General features: G+C 33.3%; 1 protein-coding gene and 2 non-coding genes across 3 annotated transcripts; all 3 read left to right on the plus strand.

Moving 5' to 3' along the window:
• The first annotated feature begins 7,673 nt into the window (after positions 1-7,673).
• On the plus strand, positions 7,674-14,241 carry LOC116027449 (long chain acyl-CoA synthetase 4-like). Its single transcript, XM_031269086.1, has 19 exons — positions 7,674-8,012; positions 9,081-9,144; positions 9,257-9,346; positions 9,624-9,680; positions 10,314-10,362; positions 10,483-10,559; positions 10,636-10,675; positions 10,749-10,843; positions 11,094-11,261; positions 11,386-11,496; positions 11,580-11,667; positions 11,766-11,832; positions 12,014-12,089; positions 12,195-12,312; positions 12,640-12,885; positions 12,969-13,108; positions 13,381-13,563; positions 13,683-13,802; positions 14,047-14,241. The coding sequence occupies exons 1-19, from the start codon at positions 7,861-7,863 to the stop codon at positions 14,080-14,082; spliced, it is 1,977 nt and encodes a 658-aa protein (XP_031124946.1). The 5' UTR covers positions 7,674-7,860; the 3' UTR covers positions 14,083-14,241.
• Positions 14,242-16,246: 2,005 nt separating this feature from the next.
• TRNAG-GCC lies at positions 16,247-16,317 on the plus strand. The gene has a single exon. It is a non-coding gene; the product is annotated as a tRNA-Gly (tRNA).
• A 3,443-nt stretch (positions 16,318-19,760) lies between these two features.
• Positions 19,761-19,831, plus strand: TRNAG-GCC. Its single transcript has one exon. It is a non-coding gene; the product is annotated as a tRNA-Gly (tRNA).
• The last annotated feature ends 2,333 nt before the right edge of the window (positions 19,832-22,164 follow it).

Consider the following 22,164-nt stretch of genomic DNA (forward strand, 5'->3'; position numbering starts at 1 on the left):
AATTGGGAAGAATGTTGGTTATCCTGAGAATATAACAAATCTTCAAAGCCTTGCGTAGTCCTATTCTCTTCTTCACTTTCTATATTTTCTTCCTCAATATCAACAGGTTGCACTAATTGAGGATCCATAGTGGGTGCAACACAACCTTCACCATTTGCATAGCTATCTTCAAATAATTTAGACCACAAATCATCCATTGCAGGATCGATGGATTTATTACGAAATTTTTTATACTCGGAGTTCTCCTACAAAAGAAATGAAAAGAATAAGTTTACAATCAACACCAAAATATAATTATGTTTTAATCTTAAAAATCTATAATACTAACCTTGATTTTTTTCTCCCACCATTCATCAGAGCCACTAATCTTATGTGTACTAGGATCCCACCCTAAACCAGTTTCTTCACGTTTCAGCTGCTTCCAAGTTCTCCATTCTTTTTTCATAGCATCCCACTTATTCTTTAAACTTTTATTTGAAATTTTCCGTTTGGCAGTAGATTCAAACTCTTCTTTAATTTCTTTCCATTTCATTAATCCACGCCCATGCTTTCGAATATATTTGATACAAATCTCACAAAAGACCACCATGTACTCATTGGTCCACTTAAAATTCTCTCCATCCATATTATCATTTGTTGATGTCATATTGCTAATTTAGAAATAACAACAACAATAATATAATAATAATCCAATTTAAACAAGCATTAGTAGTTGAATACTTGAATAGAAATATTAAAAAAAAAAAAAAAGAGCAACAGGAAACAGTGATTGAATACTTGAAAATTATTTCATATCTTTAATATACATATCAAAAATAAAAAACAAAAAAAAAATATCTTTAATATACATATCAAAAATAAAAAACAAAAAAAAAATATCTTTAATATACATATCAAAAATAAAAAACAAAAAAAAAAGAAAAGGAAACAATGGTGTTGAATACTTGAAAACCATTTCATCATATCTGTTATATATATATATATATATATATATATATATATATATTTATATCAAAACAAACATGCAGATTACATTGATAAAACTTGGGTAGAATCCTACAGATTACAAACACTGCAGAAACTTACTTTAATTCTTCAAATTACATTATATCAAAACACTGCAGATTTCATTAATATATATATATATATATATATTCAACAGATACATAACATGCAGAACACTTAGATTAATACTAATATATATTATATCAAAAACACTGCAGATTACATTAATATATATATATATAAATAAATAAATAAAATGAAGGAATACATGAAATATATATCATATACACGCAGTCCAACCATTCAAGTAATACAAGTAATACAATGAAATATATATCATATACAAGCTTACGGATATACGAGATGCAATATAAAAAAAAAATATACAAGTAATACAACAAAATAAATATATACATACCTACAGACGGATGATATTGCGATTGGCCGGTTGCAGACTGCGGAGCGAGGTGGCTGATGGGCGATGCTTCTGCGGAGAGTGAATGAAGATGAAGCGATTAGCGTGAAAATTGCGAATAAATAAGAATAGAAAAGGGTTTTAATTGGGAAGGGTAAATGATGTCATTTCTTTAAAATAATAAGGTTAAAGATGGAAAAAAAAGTTAGGAAGCTAATAGCTTATTTTGAAACGCTATCTTAGGTAGCGTTCAAAAATAAGCTCCTATTTTAAGCTACTAGCTTATTTTAGGAACATTACCAAACAGAGCTTATAGCTTATTAGTAGCTTAAAATAAGCTATAAGCTCCTAAATAAGCTCTGCCAAACAGAGCCATGGTATTGAGGCGGTTGGAAGCACGAGTCGTGTTGCCACTGTCCTTAAAACCTTATTTACCGCCTCCTGGCGGTTGGAAGCACGAGTCGTGTTGCCACTGTCCTTAAAACCTTATTTACCGCATCCTGGGGTGACTCCTGGCGCGAACTAAAGCGTGGGATGAACGCAGAGGAAAGGAGAATTTTGAGGGAGAGTGTTTCATAGGTGTGTTCTGTGTAGCTTTTCTCAGAGGAAAGGAGGAGAATTTTGAGGGAGAGTGTTTCATAGGTGGGTGTGTTCTGAGAGGAAAGGAGAATTTTGAGTGATAGGTAGGAGAGTGTTTCATAGGTGGGTGTGTTCTGCAAATTCACCAACAAATTTATAGTAGAGGATGGGATCATAGCATTGAATCTGGCATTTTATTTCCCATGTGTAACATTTCTTCCACTAGCGAAATATTAACACCCACGAGACATCGAATTACCTCTCTCGAGAGGTCAGCCAATTTTTCGGACGACATTCGTGCCCGCAGGTGCCGGCGTACACGAGTCACCCCTGCACGCGAGAGAGAGAGCCTCTATGCCATACAAGTCAATTAGCTTTAAAAAACTTCTTGTATTTATAGTGGTGCAAATATTCATTCCCAACCAATGTGGGACAAAGCTACATTGGCTTTTCCACACTTGAATTCCATCTCAAATGGGTCTACTTTGAGAATCAATTTCTCATTCACCCATTATCCATTTTGTGCGTATAATGTATCGATCTCTTCGTCTAGGAACGAAGAACCCAAATCCACTTTGACCCGACCCATATCGGATGTGGACCCCATATATATTTATACCACAAAATGACCACTTAAAATGTCATTTTTAGTGCAATTTTCCAACAAAAAAAAAAAGTAGTTTAGCCCGTTAGTTAGTATGTGTTTTAAAATGTGATTCTTGTTTGATGACACCATGGGATCCTGGGGTCCATTTTAGTGGGGAAGTCTTGGTTCAAGGGAGTCCATTTTTATTGCTAAGTAGGAAGAAAGCATGGTTACAAAAATGAGAGAATAAAATGCTAAGCTAAAAAAGTGTAACCAACAGGTTTCAAACTTGTACGGTTGCACCCTATGGGATAACAACACAAGCACCAACTACTTAAGCTACTCATATCTCATATACTAGTATAGAAGGCAGGATGCTCTACTTACCAATGTAAATATCGTTGATATCTATCTAGGTAGTGGGAGGATACATGTATGGACAATAATGAAGGCAAGCTAGAGTCGTACATTTGTCAAGCATCCGGAAGGTCTTCAACACTATATAAGGGGTTTGATGTCTCCATTTAGACATCATCCCTTGGTTCATTATATTTCCTCTAGTCAAGTTGCTTGTGATCTTAACCTTTAACTCATATACCAATGTTTGATCCCTAACAACAACATTTAAACATTATTATTTCTACTCCACTATTTAGGCTATAACTTGTATTGTTTATTTATTATTTGGGTTACCCTTTTTGGGCCAGTATCTCGGACTTTGCACGTACTCTTTTTGGGCCTAGCGCCCCAAGCAATAATACTACTATTTTCCTACCCTTGTTTTGTACTTCCATAATTGGTTTATGGTGGACCCGGTCTTAGTTGTGTTAGACCTAAGCGTGATAAAACTCCACCTTAAGCGCGAACTGTTGAAAGAAGAATACACACTCACATACACACATGTGACTTCAGTGTTGTGCTCTAGAGGAGATAGCACTATGGTCCATTGCAGTTGCAACCTCCCGCCCCTTTTTCACGGGTGATTAGGAGCTAATTTGTATAAATTCTTATTCAGTTGTCACGTTAGGACATTCCCTTGTAATTCTATTACATGAGTCTTAATACAATCATGTCTCTGTCACCCTTATTTCCTATCTTTACGTTCATTGCCTTTATCTTTATACATTATCCTTTAATTATTGGGTTATTTTAATCGGATTACCCGAGTCAATATAATCTATCACTGCTAGTGTAATTAACCTGTTACCTTTTGATAACCTTTCAAATATGTTAACTACACAATTTTAACCAGTTTAAGGGTTAATATAATTTTTTTTTGTTTGATAATCTAATTGCATTTTAATACAGTATATGGTTAGAACTGTTAACCATTTTAAGTATAGCGTTAAGGGTTCAATAACTTAAGGGAGTAGTCAAATAATTGACTGATCACATTTAATTTAAACAAACCAACAGATAGGAATCGTAATTTAATACGCTTAATAATTGAAAATAAAAAAAAAATATGGGAAAATTACGAGTTTGGTCATTGAGTTTTAATCAAGTTCCAATTCAATTCCTGAGATATGACTGTATCCGAGTTTAGTCTCTCAGTTATTTGTGAAGTGGCGAGTTTAGTCCACGGCCGTTAAATTTAACAGAAAATTTTAAAAATATTTAAAATTTGAGGAGTAAAATAAGAAATTCAAATTTTATTCTCTTCATTATATCAAAACCACTTTCACAGCATTATTTTTCACTTCTTAGCCTCTCATTTCAAGATTCTTCAATTTTAAAAGTATTTCAATAATTTTAGTATGACTTGTTAGGAACCTAGTTTTCGTATAACAAACTTAAGACTTATCATTGTCTTCAGGCATGTGAAACACATCATCCTAAAAGTTTATGACTTATCTTACTAAACATCAAGGGTAATCAAAACATAACTTTTGAAATACAATAAGGTGTCAAATTTTTCAAGTTATTTTTATGATAAATTCACCAAGGGAGTAACTTGAGATTTTTAGTACGTAAAATTCTTTCATAAGCTCTGCAGTAACTTTATCAAGACTCGTATATCATGACAATATATAAAAATTATATTATATATATCCATCACCTCCTCTGTCTTCTTAAAAACCAGAGTAATGAATGAGTAACCTAAGATTCAGTTATGAAAATTCTAAAAACGATTATTGACTAAGCTACTGCATACGAAATAATTATTTTTTACACACTAAAAAAAATTAAAAATCTCAAGTTATTCCGTTGGTTAATTTCTCATTAAAAAATCTGAGAAATTTGACATCATTTTGTATCTCAAAAGTTCTAGTTTGATTACATTATTGCTTAATAAATAAATCGAAAATTGTTATGATAATGCATTTCACACGCCTGAAGACAATGATTCAGTGTTTCTTTGTTTGTACTAAGTTTTAAGTTTGTTATACGAGAACCAGGCTCCTAACAAGTCATACTAAAGTTATTGAAATGTTTTTAGAATTGTAGAATATTGAAATAAGAGGCTAGGAAGTGAAATAATGTTGTAAAGTGACTTTGATATAATAAAGAGAATAAAATGTGAATTTCATACTTTACCCCTCAAAGTTTAAATATTTTTTCGTCAAATTTAACGATTGGGGACTAAACTCGCCATTTCGCAAATAACCGAGTGACTAAACTCGAATACGGTCATATCTTAGGCCGGGACTAAATAGGAACTTTGTTAAAACTCATGAACCAAACTCGTAATTTTTCTAAAAAATATTTTTGAATAAAATATTACTCCGTGACAAATAAAGTATAAAGTAATTAAAACCATTAAAAATAGTAAACGCGATACTGGCGTACGTACGGAGTAATAAAGGTAGCACACACTCCACACAACAGTACCATTACATCTAATACATATTAAATTAGATTAAATTATATTAAATTATATTATATTAAATTAAGCATGCCGTAAATATAACCTTAAAAAAGATAATATTACATTAAATTAAGTGGTTAAAATAAAATTTGAAAGTTATAAAATGGGACCGAAAAAGTCTTATTAGCCAAAATATCATTTTTTTTAATACTATTGACTTTGTTATACTGTAGTATCTGTTCATACATACTTTCTCAACCTACTAAGCACAAAAAGCCAAAATATCATTTTATTCGCTTAATTAACTATTTAGCGGCAATAATAAATATTATTTGGAATAATCATTAATAATACACGACTCTTTGAGGAGAGGTTAATTAATTACCAATATATGTTACTGGTAATATTTATGACTATTTAATATTTATATGTATTTATATCATGTGTTGCAAAAATTCTGCATAATAAGCCCGATTAATCGGCCGGCTTCCTAAGCGCCGTCTAGACCGCTTAGGCGCTAACTGCCTAGGACTTCTAGGTGCCGACTAGGCCGCCTAGTCGGCCGATTAGCTATTCTTTTTTTTTTAAATGGATTATTTCACTCAAAACGACATTGTTTTGAGCGTAATAACCCTAAATTGTTCAAAGTCTAGATGTTTTTTAGGTTAATATTTAATATTTTAGTATTAACTATTAATGTATTAAATAATTTATAATTATTAGTCTTAAAATTTTTTTAAAAATAAAAAATACACAAGCGCCTAACGATTTTTTTTAACTCATTGGTTATATCTGTCCGTACATACTTTCCCAACTTATTAAAGCACAAAAAGTTAATGTCTCTACTAAGATATGAATTTGTGACCTTCCATTTGAGAGTGACACATATGTTTCATTGAGCTGCAAACTACTTTCACAAAAATACTTACAATATTGAATAATAAACATGTTGATGAACATTATTGTCAGAGCTACTAAAAATGCACTGTACTTGCAAACCAAAAAATAAAATAAAATTAAATGCAAGGTATAATTTTTGAAACATTTATGAATTTTATGAGAAAAATGTATGTCAAGTTATAATTATTGGGTAAATTTAGTTTTTTTTTTTTTAAATTATTTAGGCTGTATATTTAATTCCTAAGTTCTTAGTAAAGTGATGAATTTGATAATTAGATGTAGGTTGATACTTTCCTTTCAATTAAATTTTTAAAAAAGAAATTTCAAAAAAGATGTTTATTGGGAACAACTCTGTTAAGAAAATTAGTTAATATGTTTCGTTTATTTGAAAAATATAACTATGAACAGATACTGCATTGTAATAGAGTTAGTAGTATTCAAAAAATATATATATATATATATATATAACCATTAAAATTTTTAAAAAGTTATTTTAACTATTTGATTTGTTTAAATTTTTTCGAAAAAAAAAATAAAAAATTTGTCAATATTCCATTGCCACACGCAAACAATAATAAATGGATATAAAGAATAAAAAAGTAATTGGATAAATTGTACATGTTCAATTTCTTGGGAGAAAAAAAAAATCTTCCTCTCTTACTCAAGAAATTACAAATATATCATTGTTATATACAAATATTAAAAAAATATGCGTAACAAATAATTGGAAGTAATACAAAACAATACAAAGACCATCAAGCCATCAATTCCTGATTTCATGTATTCAAGTATGTAGTAATTAGAATCAAACCTTGTGGGAAACGTTCAGTTTCAGTTCCAAACCACTTATTTTCGGACTCTAGTTTTTGAAGGAACTGAAACCAAAATTTAATGAGAAAGTATTTCAAAAAAAAAAAAAAAAACTTAATGAGAAAGGTTCACTTCCAGTTTGAACTGATGATTCAATTTTTTCTTTTTTTAGCATTTTAATTTTTTTAAAATTATCTAAATTTAACTTTTCAAGAGTTTTTAAATTCTAAAACAATTTTTTTTTTTGTGTCAAACCTACTACTACTACTAATAATAATAATAATTTTAAGCTTGTACTTAATTTAATTTTTATTTTCAATTTAAAATTAGAATCAAACCAAAACCACAACTATACACACAATTTAGATTCAAACCTAACCTGTTTATTTCTAATTAGCATATTGTTACGTTAGTAAAAAAAAAAAAAACATGTTTTCCAAAAAAATTTAAAAAAACATGTAGTCTGTAATAGGAGTCCTCTCTCTCTCTCTCTCTCGGTCTAAAATTGTGGTCAGACAGAAGTACCACGTTACTACGTTATACGTATTGTACATTTTGCGGTCTTCACATTCTCTTTCTAGACGCACACCCACTACAGATCGAACGAATCTGGTTTGAAAGTCAAAACAAAGAAGAAGAAGAAATAGCCAAATAGCTACTGGCAACTCATCAGCTTCTCTCACACCCGCCCACATATTTTTCTCTGGTTTATACACAGAGAGAGAGAGAGAGAGAGAGAAATAGAGGAATCAGAAAATGGCAGAAGACAAGTTTATAGTACAGGTGGAGCCTGCGAAGCCTGCTACGGATGGAAAGCCTTCGGTCGGGCCTGTTTACCGGAGTGTTTTTGCTAAGGATGGTTTTCCGGCACCTATTGAGGGCTTGGATTGCTGCTGGGATATTTTCCGGTCAGTTTTTCGCCGGTTTTTTCTTCTCAGCTTTTCCAGCTTTTTTTTTTTTTCCTTAGGAAATCTATCAAATTCAAAAAAAAATCGAGTTTTTGAGTTGTGCTTTAATGAAATTCATTCAATTCTGAGCTTCAACTTGGTGATGCTTGTGACTTGTGTGAAAAAAGTGGTTGGTTGACCTTTCAAGACTTCAAAAAAAGTGCGTTTTTATTTTTATTTTTATGGTTTTAGTTCAATGAGTAACTGGTTTCTTGTACTTTCTCTTTTCCTTTCTGGATTATATTGGAAAGCCTTTTTATTTATTATTTATTTTATTTTATTTTTTTTAAAACTGTGATTTGGTATGAGGGGCTTGAATAATAAGGAACCCTTGATTTACGTTTTGAATCAGAAATCATCATATCAATATAACCATAACTTTTGCAATGGAATTTGTGAAGGGTCATGATGAGCAAACTAAACTAAAACTTCCTGCTACCTTAGCACATACATGAATCATCAATCAATTAATTGTAAAAATGCTATTTTTTTCAAGAAAAAAAAAGGTATCTTTAGCAGTATTCAACAATTTTGGAATCGCTTTCACAATTCAATATATTTGTTGGAAATTACATGTTATAAAGGTTAAACCTTTTTGGTATCCTAGGTATTAGAATTTTGTCTTTGTTATGAAGATTGAAATATTTGGATGTGATACATCAATGTTAAACTATTCATATTCCCAGAATATTCGAGTTCTAGCTTAATAGCATTGGGTTGACTTGTTATTCCTTGTTGTTTTCATATTCCCAAAATCTTGTTGACCTACCCTAATAGCATTGGGTTGACTTGTTATTCCTTGTTGTTTTCATATTCCCAGAATCTTGTTGATCTACCCTAATAGCATTGGGTTGACTTGTTATACCTGTTAGGCCGTAATGTTTCTGCAAACCTGTTTATGTTTTGTGGGTAGTATAGTAGTAGATGATCTCATGACGAAACTCGGGAAATCATTTAAGGTCTACGAGCTAAGTATCCAGTTTTTATTATGTGATGATGAAAACCAGATGCTTCTGCTCTTTGTTACAGTTTATCTGTGGAGAAGTATCCCAACAATCCAATGCTTGGACGCCGAGAGATCACTAATGGAAAAGTATGTTTCTAGAAGTTACATGCTATGAGTTCGGAACTGAACTTCCAGATTCTCGAGGTTTTGGCTTTAGTTTTGATTTAGCTAATTCTTGGAATCTTGCTTTCATATGCAGCCTGGAAAATATGTCTGGATGACATACAAAGAAGTATATGACGTAGTGGTGAAAATTGGAAATTCCATTCGCAGCTGCGGTGTTGAAGAAGTAAGTGGTTACCTGCTGTACCGTACTGTGTAAATTTGGGTAGACAAAGAAAAATTTAAGGACGTGTAATGACTAAGGTGTCGTGTTTTTAAAGAAGTATATGCCATACTGGTGAGAATTGGGATTTCGATTCATAATTGTGGCGTTGAAGAAGCAAGTAGTTATCTGGTGTATTGTGTAAATTTGAATGATAGAAAAGTGTTGTCAATTGTGGGTAACAGCATTCGAGTTCATGCTTGTTCGTGGTTCTTATAAATTGATTTAACTTCTTTCTTAGGGAGAAAAGTGTGGAATATATGGTGCCAATTGCCCCGAGTGGATCATGAGCATGGAGGTAATATCTTTTCCCCATTTCTTGTTTTTACTCCACTTGCCAGTGCTATGTTGTCGTGTCTTTAAATTTTCATAGTATGTTTCAAATTTTGGTCATGTCTAGCGTTGATACTGACTTTTCCTTTCTGATCAAATCGAAATTACAAATTCCTTCCCATAGTTCCTCTGGTTTTACCTATATTTGGGGTTTTTTTCCTCTTTATTGTTATACTTGCAGTTTATTTCTTTTTAGGATCAAGTGCTTATATACCGCCACATTTTCGAGAGGAGGGTGCTGGGCTTGGCCCTTCACCTGCCTCCGCCCAACAACCCCTAGCCACCAATTGCTGGCCTTGGTACTACAATTCCCCCTCCCAGCACCTGCCACTCGTGACCTGGCTCTAATACCACTTTTTGGAACAACTTTATTTCCTTATATACTTCACGTTTTTGAGAGGCAGGGTGTTGGACTTGGCCTTTCACCGGCCTCCGCCCAACAATCCCCTAGCCACCAATTGTTGAATTTGGCCCTTTATCGGCCTCCACCCAACATTTCAACATATCAAAGTTTTGCCTAGTTCTAATTTGTACAGATATCTTAGAGTTCAAATGTTTTCCAATCCTTATCTAATCTCACATTGACATATGAACGCAGGCATGTAATGCCCATGGTCTGTATTGCGTCCCTCTTTATGACTCCTTAGGTATGTCACTCTACTTCCACTCTCCGATCTGAGCTTTGCTTGTTGAACATGGCGTTAACATATTTGAATAAGAAAATGAATATATCTGATGTTTTGATTTGATTGCTTATTATGCGATAGGTGCTGGTGCCGTAGAATTTATAATCTGCCATGCAGAGGTTAAAATTGCTTTTGTTGAAGAGAAAAAGATTCCCGAGGTATGCTTAAGACTTCCTGAGAGAATTTATTTGGGAGTGCACCTTCTGACGAAATGTGTACTTTTGCCTTTTTCAGCTTTTGAAAACTTTTCCAAATGCCGCAAAATACTTAAAAAGTAAGTCTTCTATTAGCATAATATCCTTTTCGAGGTACGGTAGCAACAACGCCCTCTTGTTTCTTCTCCTCAGCGGTTGTGAGTTTTGGGAGAGTTACACCTGAACAGAAGGACGAGGTTGAAAAGTTTGGCACCGTCATTTATTCTTGGGAAGAGTTTTTATTATTGGTAAGCCTTTTGGACCCTTTTTTTGTTTGTATTACTTTGTATATTTACATTTAGTCAAACACGGAATTTTACTTAGTGTAACCATACAACATATGAATTTCTTGCGTTTTTCATCTTAATGTCATCCTAGTATTGCCGTAATGGTCATGTTTTCACGTTTTGTTGCTTTTAGCCTTTTACTACAAATATTTAGTTTCTTTTTGTTAGTTTGGAGATTTGGGCTAAAACTCGCACCTTTCGTTATGTGCAGGGAGAAGGAAAATGCTTTGATCTTCCAGTGAAAAAGAAAACAGATATTTGCACGATAATGTATACCAGTGGGACAACCGGAGACCCTAAGGGTGTCTTGATTTCAAACAATAGCATCGTTACTCTTATAGCTGGAGTAAAGCGTCTACTAGAGAGTGTCAACGAAGCGGTATATTTTCACTTATTGTTTAAGTACTACTACTAGATTTGACGTTTTTGGGTACGAATGGATCTCTTTTTCTTTGCCTTTTTTTTTTCGATTCTTTTTGGCTTCTGACCTTTTCATATGACAGTTGACAGTGAATGATGTATACATTTCATATCTCCCTCTGGCCCACATCTTTGATCGGGTGATTGAAGAGTGTTTCATCAACCATGGTGCCTCAATAGGATTTTGGCGTGGGGTACGCTATTGAAACGTTTTTCTATGTCAAATAATTGAAATAAGTGGGTCTGCAATATATATTTCTTAATATTACTTCTGCAGGACGTTAAATTATTGGTCGAGGACATTGGAGAGCTAAAACCTACTATATTCTGTGCGGTTCCCCGGGTATTAGAGAGAGTCTATTCAGGTACATACACTGTGTTTAGAACTGCAATGTTTTAGGATCATTGCGTTCTTGATCATATCACTAGACTATGCATCATTTTGACCGTTATATATGCTCAGGTCTGCAGCTGAAAATTTCTTCTGGAGGTTTTCTAAAGAGCAAGATGTTCAGTTTAGCATATGCCTTGTAAGTTCTATTCCATTTTCATTTTACTTATTATTATTATTAGTGAAAATTGCATTTTTTGTCCTACAGTTATACCTGTAGTATATACTTAGTCTCTGAGTTATATGTGGACCATCTTTTGCTAAGTTATGCGTGAAGTGACAGTTTTAGTATACTCTCAATCATTTTCAATGCTCTTCAGCAAATTTCGCAATATGAAGAAGGGGAGTAAACACGATGAGGCATCTCCGCTTTGTGACAAAATTGTTTTCAGTAAGGTAGGGACTGAATTTATGGAGCTTTAATGTTTTCTGTCTCACAGTTTTCAGAACACCCGAGAATATGTAACCATTACCTTCGTTTCCTTGGATCCACTTGTTTAGGTCAAAGAAGGGTTGGGCGGCAGAGTAAGACTTATATTATCTGGAGCAGCACCCCTTGCGTCTCATATAGAAACTTTTCTAAAAGTCGTGGCATGCTGTCATGTTCTTCAAGGATATGGTACTCTATCCTCACTCCTTATCATCTCAACTAAAAGTCTAAGCTGATAGTTGGTTTGACACATTTATGTTTATATATTATAATATATGTCCCCTGACCTGTGTGAGCCTATTATTTTTGATGGGCTTCAAGCAACACGTGGGGCCCATGACCTTTGGCATGCGGTTGACTCTGATATCAAATTGAAACATGTGCTCCATCTCATCTAAAACTCTAAGCTGAGCTGATAGTTGGATTGTACATATATGCTTATATATTATATGCTCAACACAGATTAGGCTCCAAATCCTATTTACTTATATTCAAGCTTTTTGTAACTATATTTAGGTCTGACTGAAACCTGTGCTGGCACATTTGTCTCGATTCCAAATCGGATGGATATGCTGGGTACGGTTGGCCCGCCAGTGCCCAATGTGGACGTGTGCCTGGAGTCTGTTCCTGAAATGGGGTACGATGCTCTATCAGACGTACCACGCGGTGAAGTATGTGTGAGGGGCGATACTGTTTTTTCAGGTTACTACAAGCGCGAGGATCTTACAAAGGAGGTCCTTGTTGATGGGTGGTTCCACACAGGTTTCTCTTCACTACCTATGCTCCATCGAACAGTTTCCCTTTCTTTTCATTCAAATATATCTGAAGTATATATATACTTTCAGGTGATATTGGCGAGTGGCAACCGAGTGGGGGCTTGAAAATTATTGATCGTAAGAAGAACATTTTCAAGCTCTCACAAGGAGAATATGTTGCAGTGGAAAATCTGGAGAATGTATATGGACAAGTCCCTGTTATTGACTCCGTAAGTGTGGCTTTTCAGTAGATCCATAGCTCTGATCGATGATCTTCGACTCTTTATTGCCTTTTACACTCGATAACGGTCGACTTTGGCTATGTTTGGCAAACCTAGCTGAAAAGGTAGCTGAAAGCTGAAAAGTAGCTGAAAATTGAAAATCTATAAGCTCGAAGTTGAAATCTGAAGAGCTGTTATGCTTAAAAGTGTTTGGTAAAATTAGCTTTTTGATATGTTGATAAATGTAAAAAGACTAAACGTCTGATTTTTACTGCCTCCAGATTTGGATATACGGGAACAGCTTCGAGTCATTTCTCGTAGCAATTGTTAGCCCAAACAAGCCAGCAATCGAAAATTGGGCTGAGCAAAACGACATACCTGGAGATTTCGACTCCCTATGTGAAAATCAAAAGGTGAAGGAGTACATACTCGAAGAGCTCAAGAAGATTGCCAAAGAAAAGAAGGTTAATTAACTTTCCTAATTTCGTTTACTCTTCGATAAACAGTATGCATACGTTCTTTCACCGCTTTTTTTTGGTAGTTGGACATAGAAGCCTTTTTGAACCTAACCATTCCTTCGCAGTTGAAGGGCTTTGAGATAATAAAGTCTGTGCACCTCGATCCAGTTCCATTCGACATGGAACGCGATCTTCTCACCCCAACATTCAAGAAGAAAAGACCGCAGTTGCTGAAATACTATCAGGTAAATGTCCGTTCCCAATAGCCCTTTTGACATGCACCAAATCCAGTAAATCATGAGTTTGCTGATAGTCGTGGGGTACAAAATTAAATGATGTGTTCTGTATTAATTAAAAACCTATACTGATAGTTAAACTGCAGGTTTATCATTATTTATATATTATATGCTCAACAGTATGGACCTTCGTTTACACGGTTTTAGGTTCTCATTTATCTGTGTACTGATAGAAGTTGAATTTACCTTGCAGAGTGTGATTGACAATATGTACAAGAGTACTAAATGAGCTTCATGGTGAAGAATAGTGTACTGAGTTCAATCTTTTTCCTTGCATCCCCTCTAATCTCTGTGCTTTTGTTTAATGTCATTATTGTACATACAAAATTTAATAAAAGATTTTATTATCATGTGTAATACGAAAGAAATGTTGGTGGTGGATTTTTCATTTCCTTTATATATTTTGCTTTATTTATTGGGCAATAAAAAACACTATTGCAAAAATTTTCACCTAGGCGCTAGGCGCTACTAGATCGAGGCGAATTGCTCCCTAGGCGTTCGCCCGCCTAGGAGGCCGCCTAGCGCCTAATTCGGCCAACTGTACCGAATTGGGCCAAGTTAATTCGCCCAAGTTACTTATATTTATATAAGTAAGAGAAGTAAGATCTATATATATATATATATATATATATATATATATATATAATACTCCTTCCGTCTCGAAATGGATGTCTCATTTGCTTTTTACACGCTTTTTAAGAAATTAAAGTAAAGGTAATGTGCTTTCCAATTATACCCTTCACTTTTTCACTTTTAGAAATAAAAGCAATAAAGAATGCAAAAGTAATAAGGGTAAATTGGGAAAAGTAGAATGATGGTGATATTCAATTTTGGAAAGAGGACAACATTTTGGGACAAACTAAAAAGGAAAGTAAGACAGGTAAAATGGGATAGAGGGAGTATAATATATGACATACACCCACAAACATGAATTAATTTTTTGTTTTTATAGGTCGTCACCTAGATAACGCCTAAGCGCCGCCTAGACCGCTTAGGCGCTAGGCGCTAGTTTACTGCCCGACTAGCGCCTAGTGCCTACTGCAACATGATCAAAAGTACTACATTTTGGCCTGTTTGGTAACATAGTTTATCAGGCAAATTTGACTTATTTGACCACTATTAGCTGTTTTAACTTAATTAAACATTCAATATAAGTATTTGATTAATTACTTTTTTTTTTGTAACAGATTATTGCTCTAAAATGTTAAATTTCAAAAAGTTGTTCAAAGTATCTTTTCGGTAAACGTTTTGAGAATGTTAGTTTGCATGTAATCAGATATTAGTTAATAATGACTAATTTACCAAATATCTTTCTACAATTAGTTAATCCTATCAACTAATCAAATTCACTAATCTAATCAACTAATAGTTATTTACAAAACAGTTCTGTCTTATAAATAACAAATAATTTATTTCTGATAAATTTTATAGTTTCTAGCATAAGTATTATATTTTTTTTTATCTTAATCTAACCTTGATCCTTGAGGAGACTAAAATTTGTAATGTGTGGTTTATAGAGAAACAATATACATTAATTATAAAAGAAATTATAATTCAATATTTAGTTGGTTTGGAAAATGGTAGAAGACTTGCTAAATTCTTTAAATAACTATACAAGTTAGATTTTACATCTGATACTATTTCTCTATTATCCCGAATCATTTCTTTAAAATCATATTTTGTTAGAAGCACAATTTTGAAAAATATGTTTATGCAAATAATTACAAGACACATGTGGCCACCTCATGGAGTATATTTAGAGATATTGTTTTTAAACTAGATAGATAATGACACATTAGTATATACGAGATAATATGATTTGAATATTCTTATAGTTTATAAAATATGACACATATAGTTCCTCTAGAAGAATATATTTTAGAAAATAATCCACAAATTTCAAAATTAAATTGAATTCTCAGCAAACCAACTAAATCGAAGTATAATATGGGGAGTGTGTGGTTGAGTGAAAGAGACTCATTCATCCTTAACCAAAGGTTAATTGTTCGATCATTGACTTTGAGTATGGAACAACCTTAAATTTCCAGGTTAGATGTAGGGATTAGTCATTGTGTTCAACCGTGGAAACCCTGAGCTACACGGCTACACCCAAAAAAAAAAATTAAACCGAAGTATTTATTCACAACTTGCTTTAAAATAATAAAAATTAAAGTCAATGCCATCAACTATTTAGAATTATTTTTATATTTAAAAGAGTGACACTTTTACTTATTGTTGATTGGCATGCAGAAAAAGTAGACCATATTATTATTATTATTATTATTAAATTAAGGCATGTATGCGGTGAAAGTTATATTTCTTGAAAAAAAAAAAACTCTAGTTATTTTCTGATCTTAAAATTTCATTGGATGTTTTGGCCACTTAAACAAGAAGCACTAGTGGTCTAGTGGTAGAATAGTACCCTGCCACGGTACAGACCCGGGTTCGATTCCCGGCTGGTGCAATTTTTCTTGCCCGTTGCTCTTCAATTCAACAATTGGTCATTTGGTCTGTAAGTAGAGTTCCAATTCCATTCTCATCTGCCATCACTATATTCAACTTCATGGCCTTTGTATGACTGTACCTTTATATATATATATATTTACAGTTGCTGCTTTGATATGATGAATCTGATGAGGATGGTGAAAGGACCAGACTTCATAGATCACTCCTCCTGAAAATGATTATCTGTGGAGTCTTGTGGTGTCCAGACAGGAAAATTATGTGCTGATGGTGTGGCAACAAAAAATGCATTCATAATTGACAGAAATTAATGTTGAGTGTGTTATTGGGTTGGATTGATTTTGATTTTAAAATGTCCCATCAATCTCTCTCTCACAACAATATGATAATCAGATACAAGTGTGTAACTGTGTATATATATATATATATGCCTAAAAATCTAAAGTAGTATAGTATTCTACCCTCCTAGGTAATACTAGTGAACCAGTCCTTTCCTTGATCTAGCTATTTTCATTACAAAAGGAATACCTCTCAATAGAAAATTGATAATAAGTATATTCCTGTAAATGCTAACCCTTTTTTTTTTTTTTTTGAAAACCAGAGGATCAAATATATTAATTCATAAAATCCTTACAGACCATATCAGAAATAAAACAAGGTAAATAATCAAAGAACTCAACAAGATCATAACCCTGCAAACATAAGGATCGTCTTGCCAACTCATGAGCTACCAAATTACTCCCTCTTCGCACAAAACAGAAGGTGGCCGACTCAAAATGGTTTAGAAGAGCCCGGACATCCCGAACAATCGCACCGAAAGGAGTATGAAAATCACCACTTTTCACCGCTACCGTCACCACCTGCGCATCAGACTCAACGATGACCCATTCCCATCCATTCCTTTTTATCCAATTAAGCGCCTCTCGAGCGCCCATTGCTTCAGCCTCCGGAACTGAGTATAGCCCCACAAGCTTTCGCATTGCCGCCCCCTGCACCTCCCCATTATGATCCCGAACCACCCACCCCATCCCCATGCACCCAGTCGCATAGTCCATTGCTGCATCAATGTTGACCTTTAGAAAATTAGCAGGAGGAGGATGCCACCTAGAACCAGCATCCAGATGATTCTGATGAATTATGCTATGTCCAATGGGGTGCTGCTGAGCCTTTTTCCATGCATCCCAGAACAAGAACGCATGCATGACCATAGTTCTCGGATCTTTTAGCTGCTGGCGCCAAGCAGAATTATTTCGATTCTCCCACAAAGCCCAACAAACTACAACCACCCTTTCGACCATCTGCTTTGGTAAATACATCCACATATTCTGAACCCATTGCCCAATCGAATCCATTTCACTCAACTCCCACTCAGGATCAAGGATATGCCAACACTGATGCGCAAAGGTACAATTTGCAAACACATGCACAGCAGTTTCATTCTCCACTCCACAAAGAACACATATGGGATCACACCGAACCTGTTTCATCAGTAGAACGTCTTTAGTAGGGAGACACATTGAGCATAATGTCCAAAAGAAACACTTAATCTTTGGAGGCAACTGTAAATTCCACACAGCAGTCCAATCATTACCATTATTTTGCACACACATTTCTGTCAGATTTCGGTAAGCGCTACGCACAGAATACAAACCATTCAACTCACTCCTCCAAAACAGAAAATCAGTGGTAGCAGAAAGTGACAGTGGAACACTAAGGATGCGCTCATAATCTCGCCTATTAAAAATATCAGACAACAAACCCTCGTCCCAACTAGTAGTCTCAGGATGAAACAAAGACTTGACAAAAGGATTGGGCTCAAAACCAGGATTCGGAGTGGAAACATATGGATCATCTGTATGTGGTAACCAAGGATCCCCCCACACCCGCACACCCCCTCCATTCCCAATACCCCACCTCACACCCTTCCTCAACATATTCTGAGTTTCACGAATGCTAGACCAAACAAAAGAAGGATTTGACCCCGGCTTAGCATCAAGGAAAGAACATTTTGGAAAGTACCGAGCTTTAAAAACTCGAGTTACCAACGAATCAGGTTTGTGCAAAAAATTCCAGCCCTGTTTCCCCAACATCGCCAAGTTCATCTCCCTTACTAGCCTAAAACCCATGCCCCCACAATTTTAGTAGAAAAGCCCACTGCCGAGCCCTTCGAGCCCTTATTCGCTTTGTAAACAGGGTTTGGATCTTTCGATGTTATATAGATCGTATTTCCCGTTTGGCTTCGTATCCGTATTTTGCACTATCAAAAGGCATAAATAGAATATCAGTGTATCACTCAACTTTGAAAGACCGCTATAAGTTTGAATCAAATACTTATATATTTTAACTTTGAAAGATCCGCAAAGATTTTGACCTCATAGCCTTTCAACTTGTTTCACAAAAAAAAATACTACTTTTTAACTTTTAATTCAAACGAGTTAAATAACTTGAATCAAATACACTCTCTTAAAATCATTTATAAAGATGCATGTGACCAAAAATGTATTATAAAATCATTCTTAGTAATCTCTCAATCTCATAATGAGAACATATATATAGCATTCTCTTGCCACCATTAATTGTTCTTCTATATCTATCAATAATAAAAAAAAATTGCATAATTTGTCTCAACATTCAAGTTCCCAAATAAACCTCTTGTGTTTGTTTATTGAGTATTATTTTGTGTTATAATTATTTCTTTATTATCATAAATTATTTTCTTTATGGATGGTGGGGTCAAGAGGAAAGAAGACACTTTAACGATATATATAAATCCTATATCGATCCCCCACTATTTCTCTACTATCTCTAATCATTTCTTTAAAATCATATTTTAGTTAACACAACTTCGAAAAATATATTCACACAAATAAATACAAGACACATGTCGACATCTCGGGAAGTATATTTTGGAGATATTATTTTCAAACTAGATAAATAATTACACATTAGTATATACATGAGAATATGTTTAAATATTCTTGTATTTTACAAAATATGAAACATGAATCCTTTAGAAGAATATATTTTAGAAAATAACCCGAAATTTCAAGATAAAATTTTTTAAAAGTATGTTAAATCAAAGTATTCATTCATAGCTTGCTTAAAATTTTTTTAAAGTCAATATTATCAACTATTTAAATTGTTTTTTTATATTTAATAAGAGTAATACTTTTACTTAATCTAAGTTTTTACTTAATGTTGATTGGCATGTTTTGATTTATCCAAAATAGTGTATTATAATTTTTTAAAAATATCTTTTCAATTAAATTAAGGCGTGTATGTGGTGTGAAAGTTTTATATCTTGGGAGAACTCTAGTTATTTCGAGATCTTCTCCCAATAAATAAAACTTTCACACCACATACATGCCTTAATTTAATTGGAAAAATATTTTTTTAAAAAATTGGAATATAATAAAAATGATTTACTGGATACACAAACAAGAAGCACCAGTGGTCTAGTGGTAGAATAGTACCCTGCCACGGTACAGACCCGGGTTCGATTCCCGGCTGGTGCAATTTTCTTTTAGATTTTTGGTTTTTTTCAACAGTTGGTCATTTGGTCTGTAAGTAGTGTTCCAATTCCATTATCATCTTTCATCAGTATATTCAACTTCATCTTCATGGCCTTTATATGACTGCATATATATATGCTCAACACATTTTAATAACCATTTCCACAATCTGCAAATGATGTTTTGATGAATCTGATGAGGATGGTGAAATGGTCAGATTTCATAGACCATTGCTCCTGAAAATGATTATTATCTTATGGTGTCCAGACAAGAAAATTGTGTGTTGATGGTGTGGCAACAAAAATGCATTCAAAATTGGGAGAAATTAATGTTGAATAAATTTGATAATGTGTTATTGGTTGGATTGATTTTGACTCTAATTTTTGGCTTTGAACCAAATGTCCCATCAATCTCTCTCTCACAACAATATTTGATGGATGAAGGAGTGAGTTTGGGATACACCTCGTAAATACACAGGATCGAATTTCGTAAGGGGTGAGACTTCGGATTAATACAAAAACTCATAATAGTGCACCACCAAAGCAAATTTTGTGATTTACTTCCTCTCACAAATCTCAGGAACGTGAAAGTCCGGCCCCTTAGGTTTGGGTTCAAACTTATTTGGGAGAATCCTATTTAAAGTAATATATCCATTATTCAAGTTGTTTGTAATGATTCATGGATATAGTAATAAAAACAAGAATTGTTTTTTCTTGTACAATATTTTCTTTTGAAATCAAACCATTGTCAGATTCTATTTAGGGAGAATTCTCACATTAAAATTCAATATCTATTGTTAATTTTTTTTAAACAAAAATGGTAAGTGGTTATTTTGTGGTACAAATATATGTGGGATCATTTTCAATTTGGGTAAGGTTAAAATCTATTCGGATTCTTTGAAGTAAGATAAAGAAATTGATATATTGTATCCCTAAAACGGATAATGAGTGAATAAGAAATTGATTTTCAAAATAGATCTATTTGAATTGGAAAACGGGGATTGGAATACTTGGAAGTAGTCTTTATCCCACATTGAAATGAGAAGTGAGTTTGCACTAGTATATATATATACAATTCCCATTTAAAAAGAGTTTGAATTGTATAAATTATATTATCGACTTATTCATCCCTACATCTATTATTACTTTATCATTCAGATTCAAAACCTTATTTAAAGCAACCAAACTCCATCATATTTAAATTTGGCTTATTGGTCTAAAAAATCCAAACATTTACACTTTGTGAAAATTATATCCATACTTTTAAAACTTGAAAAAATAAAAAGATTTTGTCTTATGGCAAATATATATATCCAATCCTTTAAAACTTGGTGAGAAAAATACAAATTTTTTGTGTTTTGTGACAATTATATTTAATTGTGCATAGAAATAATTAAAATCTCTAAATTTTAACAAATTAATATCAAACATTTATATTTTATAACAATTATACTTTCTAGCCCAATAAAAAAAAATCAAATTTAACGCAATTTTTGTGAATTTGCGCCCAAATTATTTAAAAAACATAATGTATGAAAATATTTACTTTAAACAAGTAAAGTTCAAAATTAAATCTTCAAACAAATATTCTACAATAAAAAAATATATCTTGTTGTAAATTCAACATTATTTAGCTTAGTCTTTCGGAATGCCATCGGAAAAACAAGAACAATACAGAGAATAGAGAGGGAAAATTAAAGGAAAGAGATAGACTAGAATGCAGGAAGTGTGACTTTTATTAATAACTGACAAATATATATACATACAATATGGGAAAACTGAATACCGACTAGAAACTGAATACCGACTAGAAAATAAGATAATGGTCATATATCAAAGTAAATATTTATAACCCTTCTCTTTGGCCATTATCTAATCATACTCATACTTTGTTAAAAATCTCACTATAAAATTTAGTGGGGAAAACCTAGTCGATGAAAAGAGTGCATGAAGTATGTTAAATCATGTGTTGCACTAGTTGTCTCATTAAAAACCTTAACCTAATAAAACCCAGTGAAAAAAGAACTAAACTAAGGGGAAAAAAATATACAGCCATAGGCCTTCAGGACATAACGTTGTCGCTCCACCCCTCCCCCTCATTCCCCCCTTGAAGACAACAACCTTTCAAGCTTTTGCATCCTAATTTTATGAACATATGTAGGCAGGGACTTAGTAAACGAATCCGTGAGACTGTCACTAAAGTGAAATTTTTATATAATCAAATTAGTTTAATTTAATGAGAATTAATAGAAATTAATTTTGAAAAATTGATCAGAATTAACGCATTTTAAAATAATATACCTCAAAAAGTTCATGACCGAGGGGATAAAGCACCAA

Source organism: Ipomoea triloba, chromosome 8 (assembly GCF_003576645.1).
Source record: "Ipomoea triloba cultivar NCNSP0323 chromosome 8, ASM357664v1".
Lineage (NCBI taxonomy): Eukaryota > Viridiplantae > Streptophyta > Magnoliopsida > Solanales > Convolvulaceae > Ipomoea > Ipomoea triloba.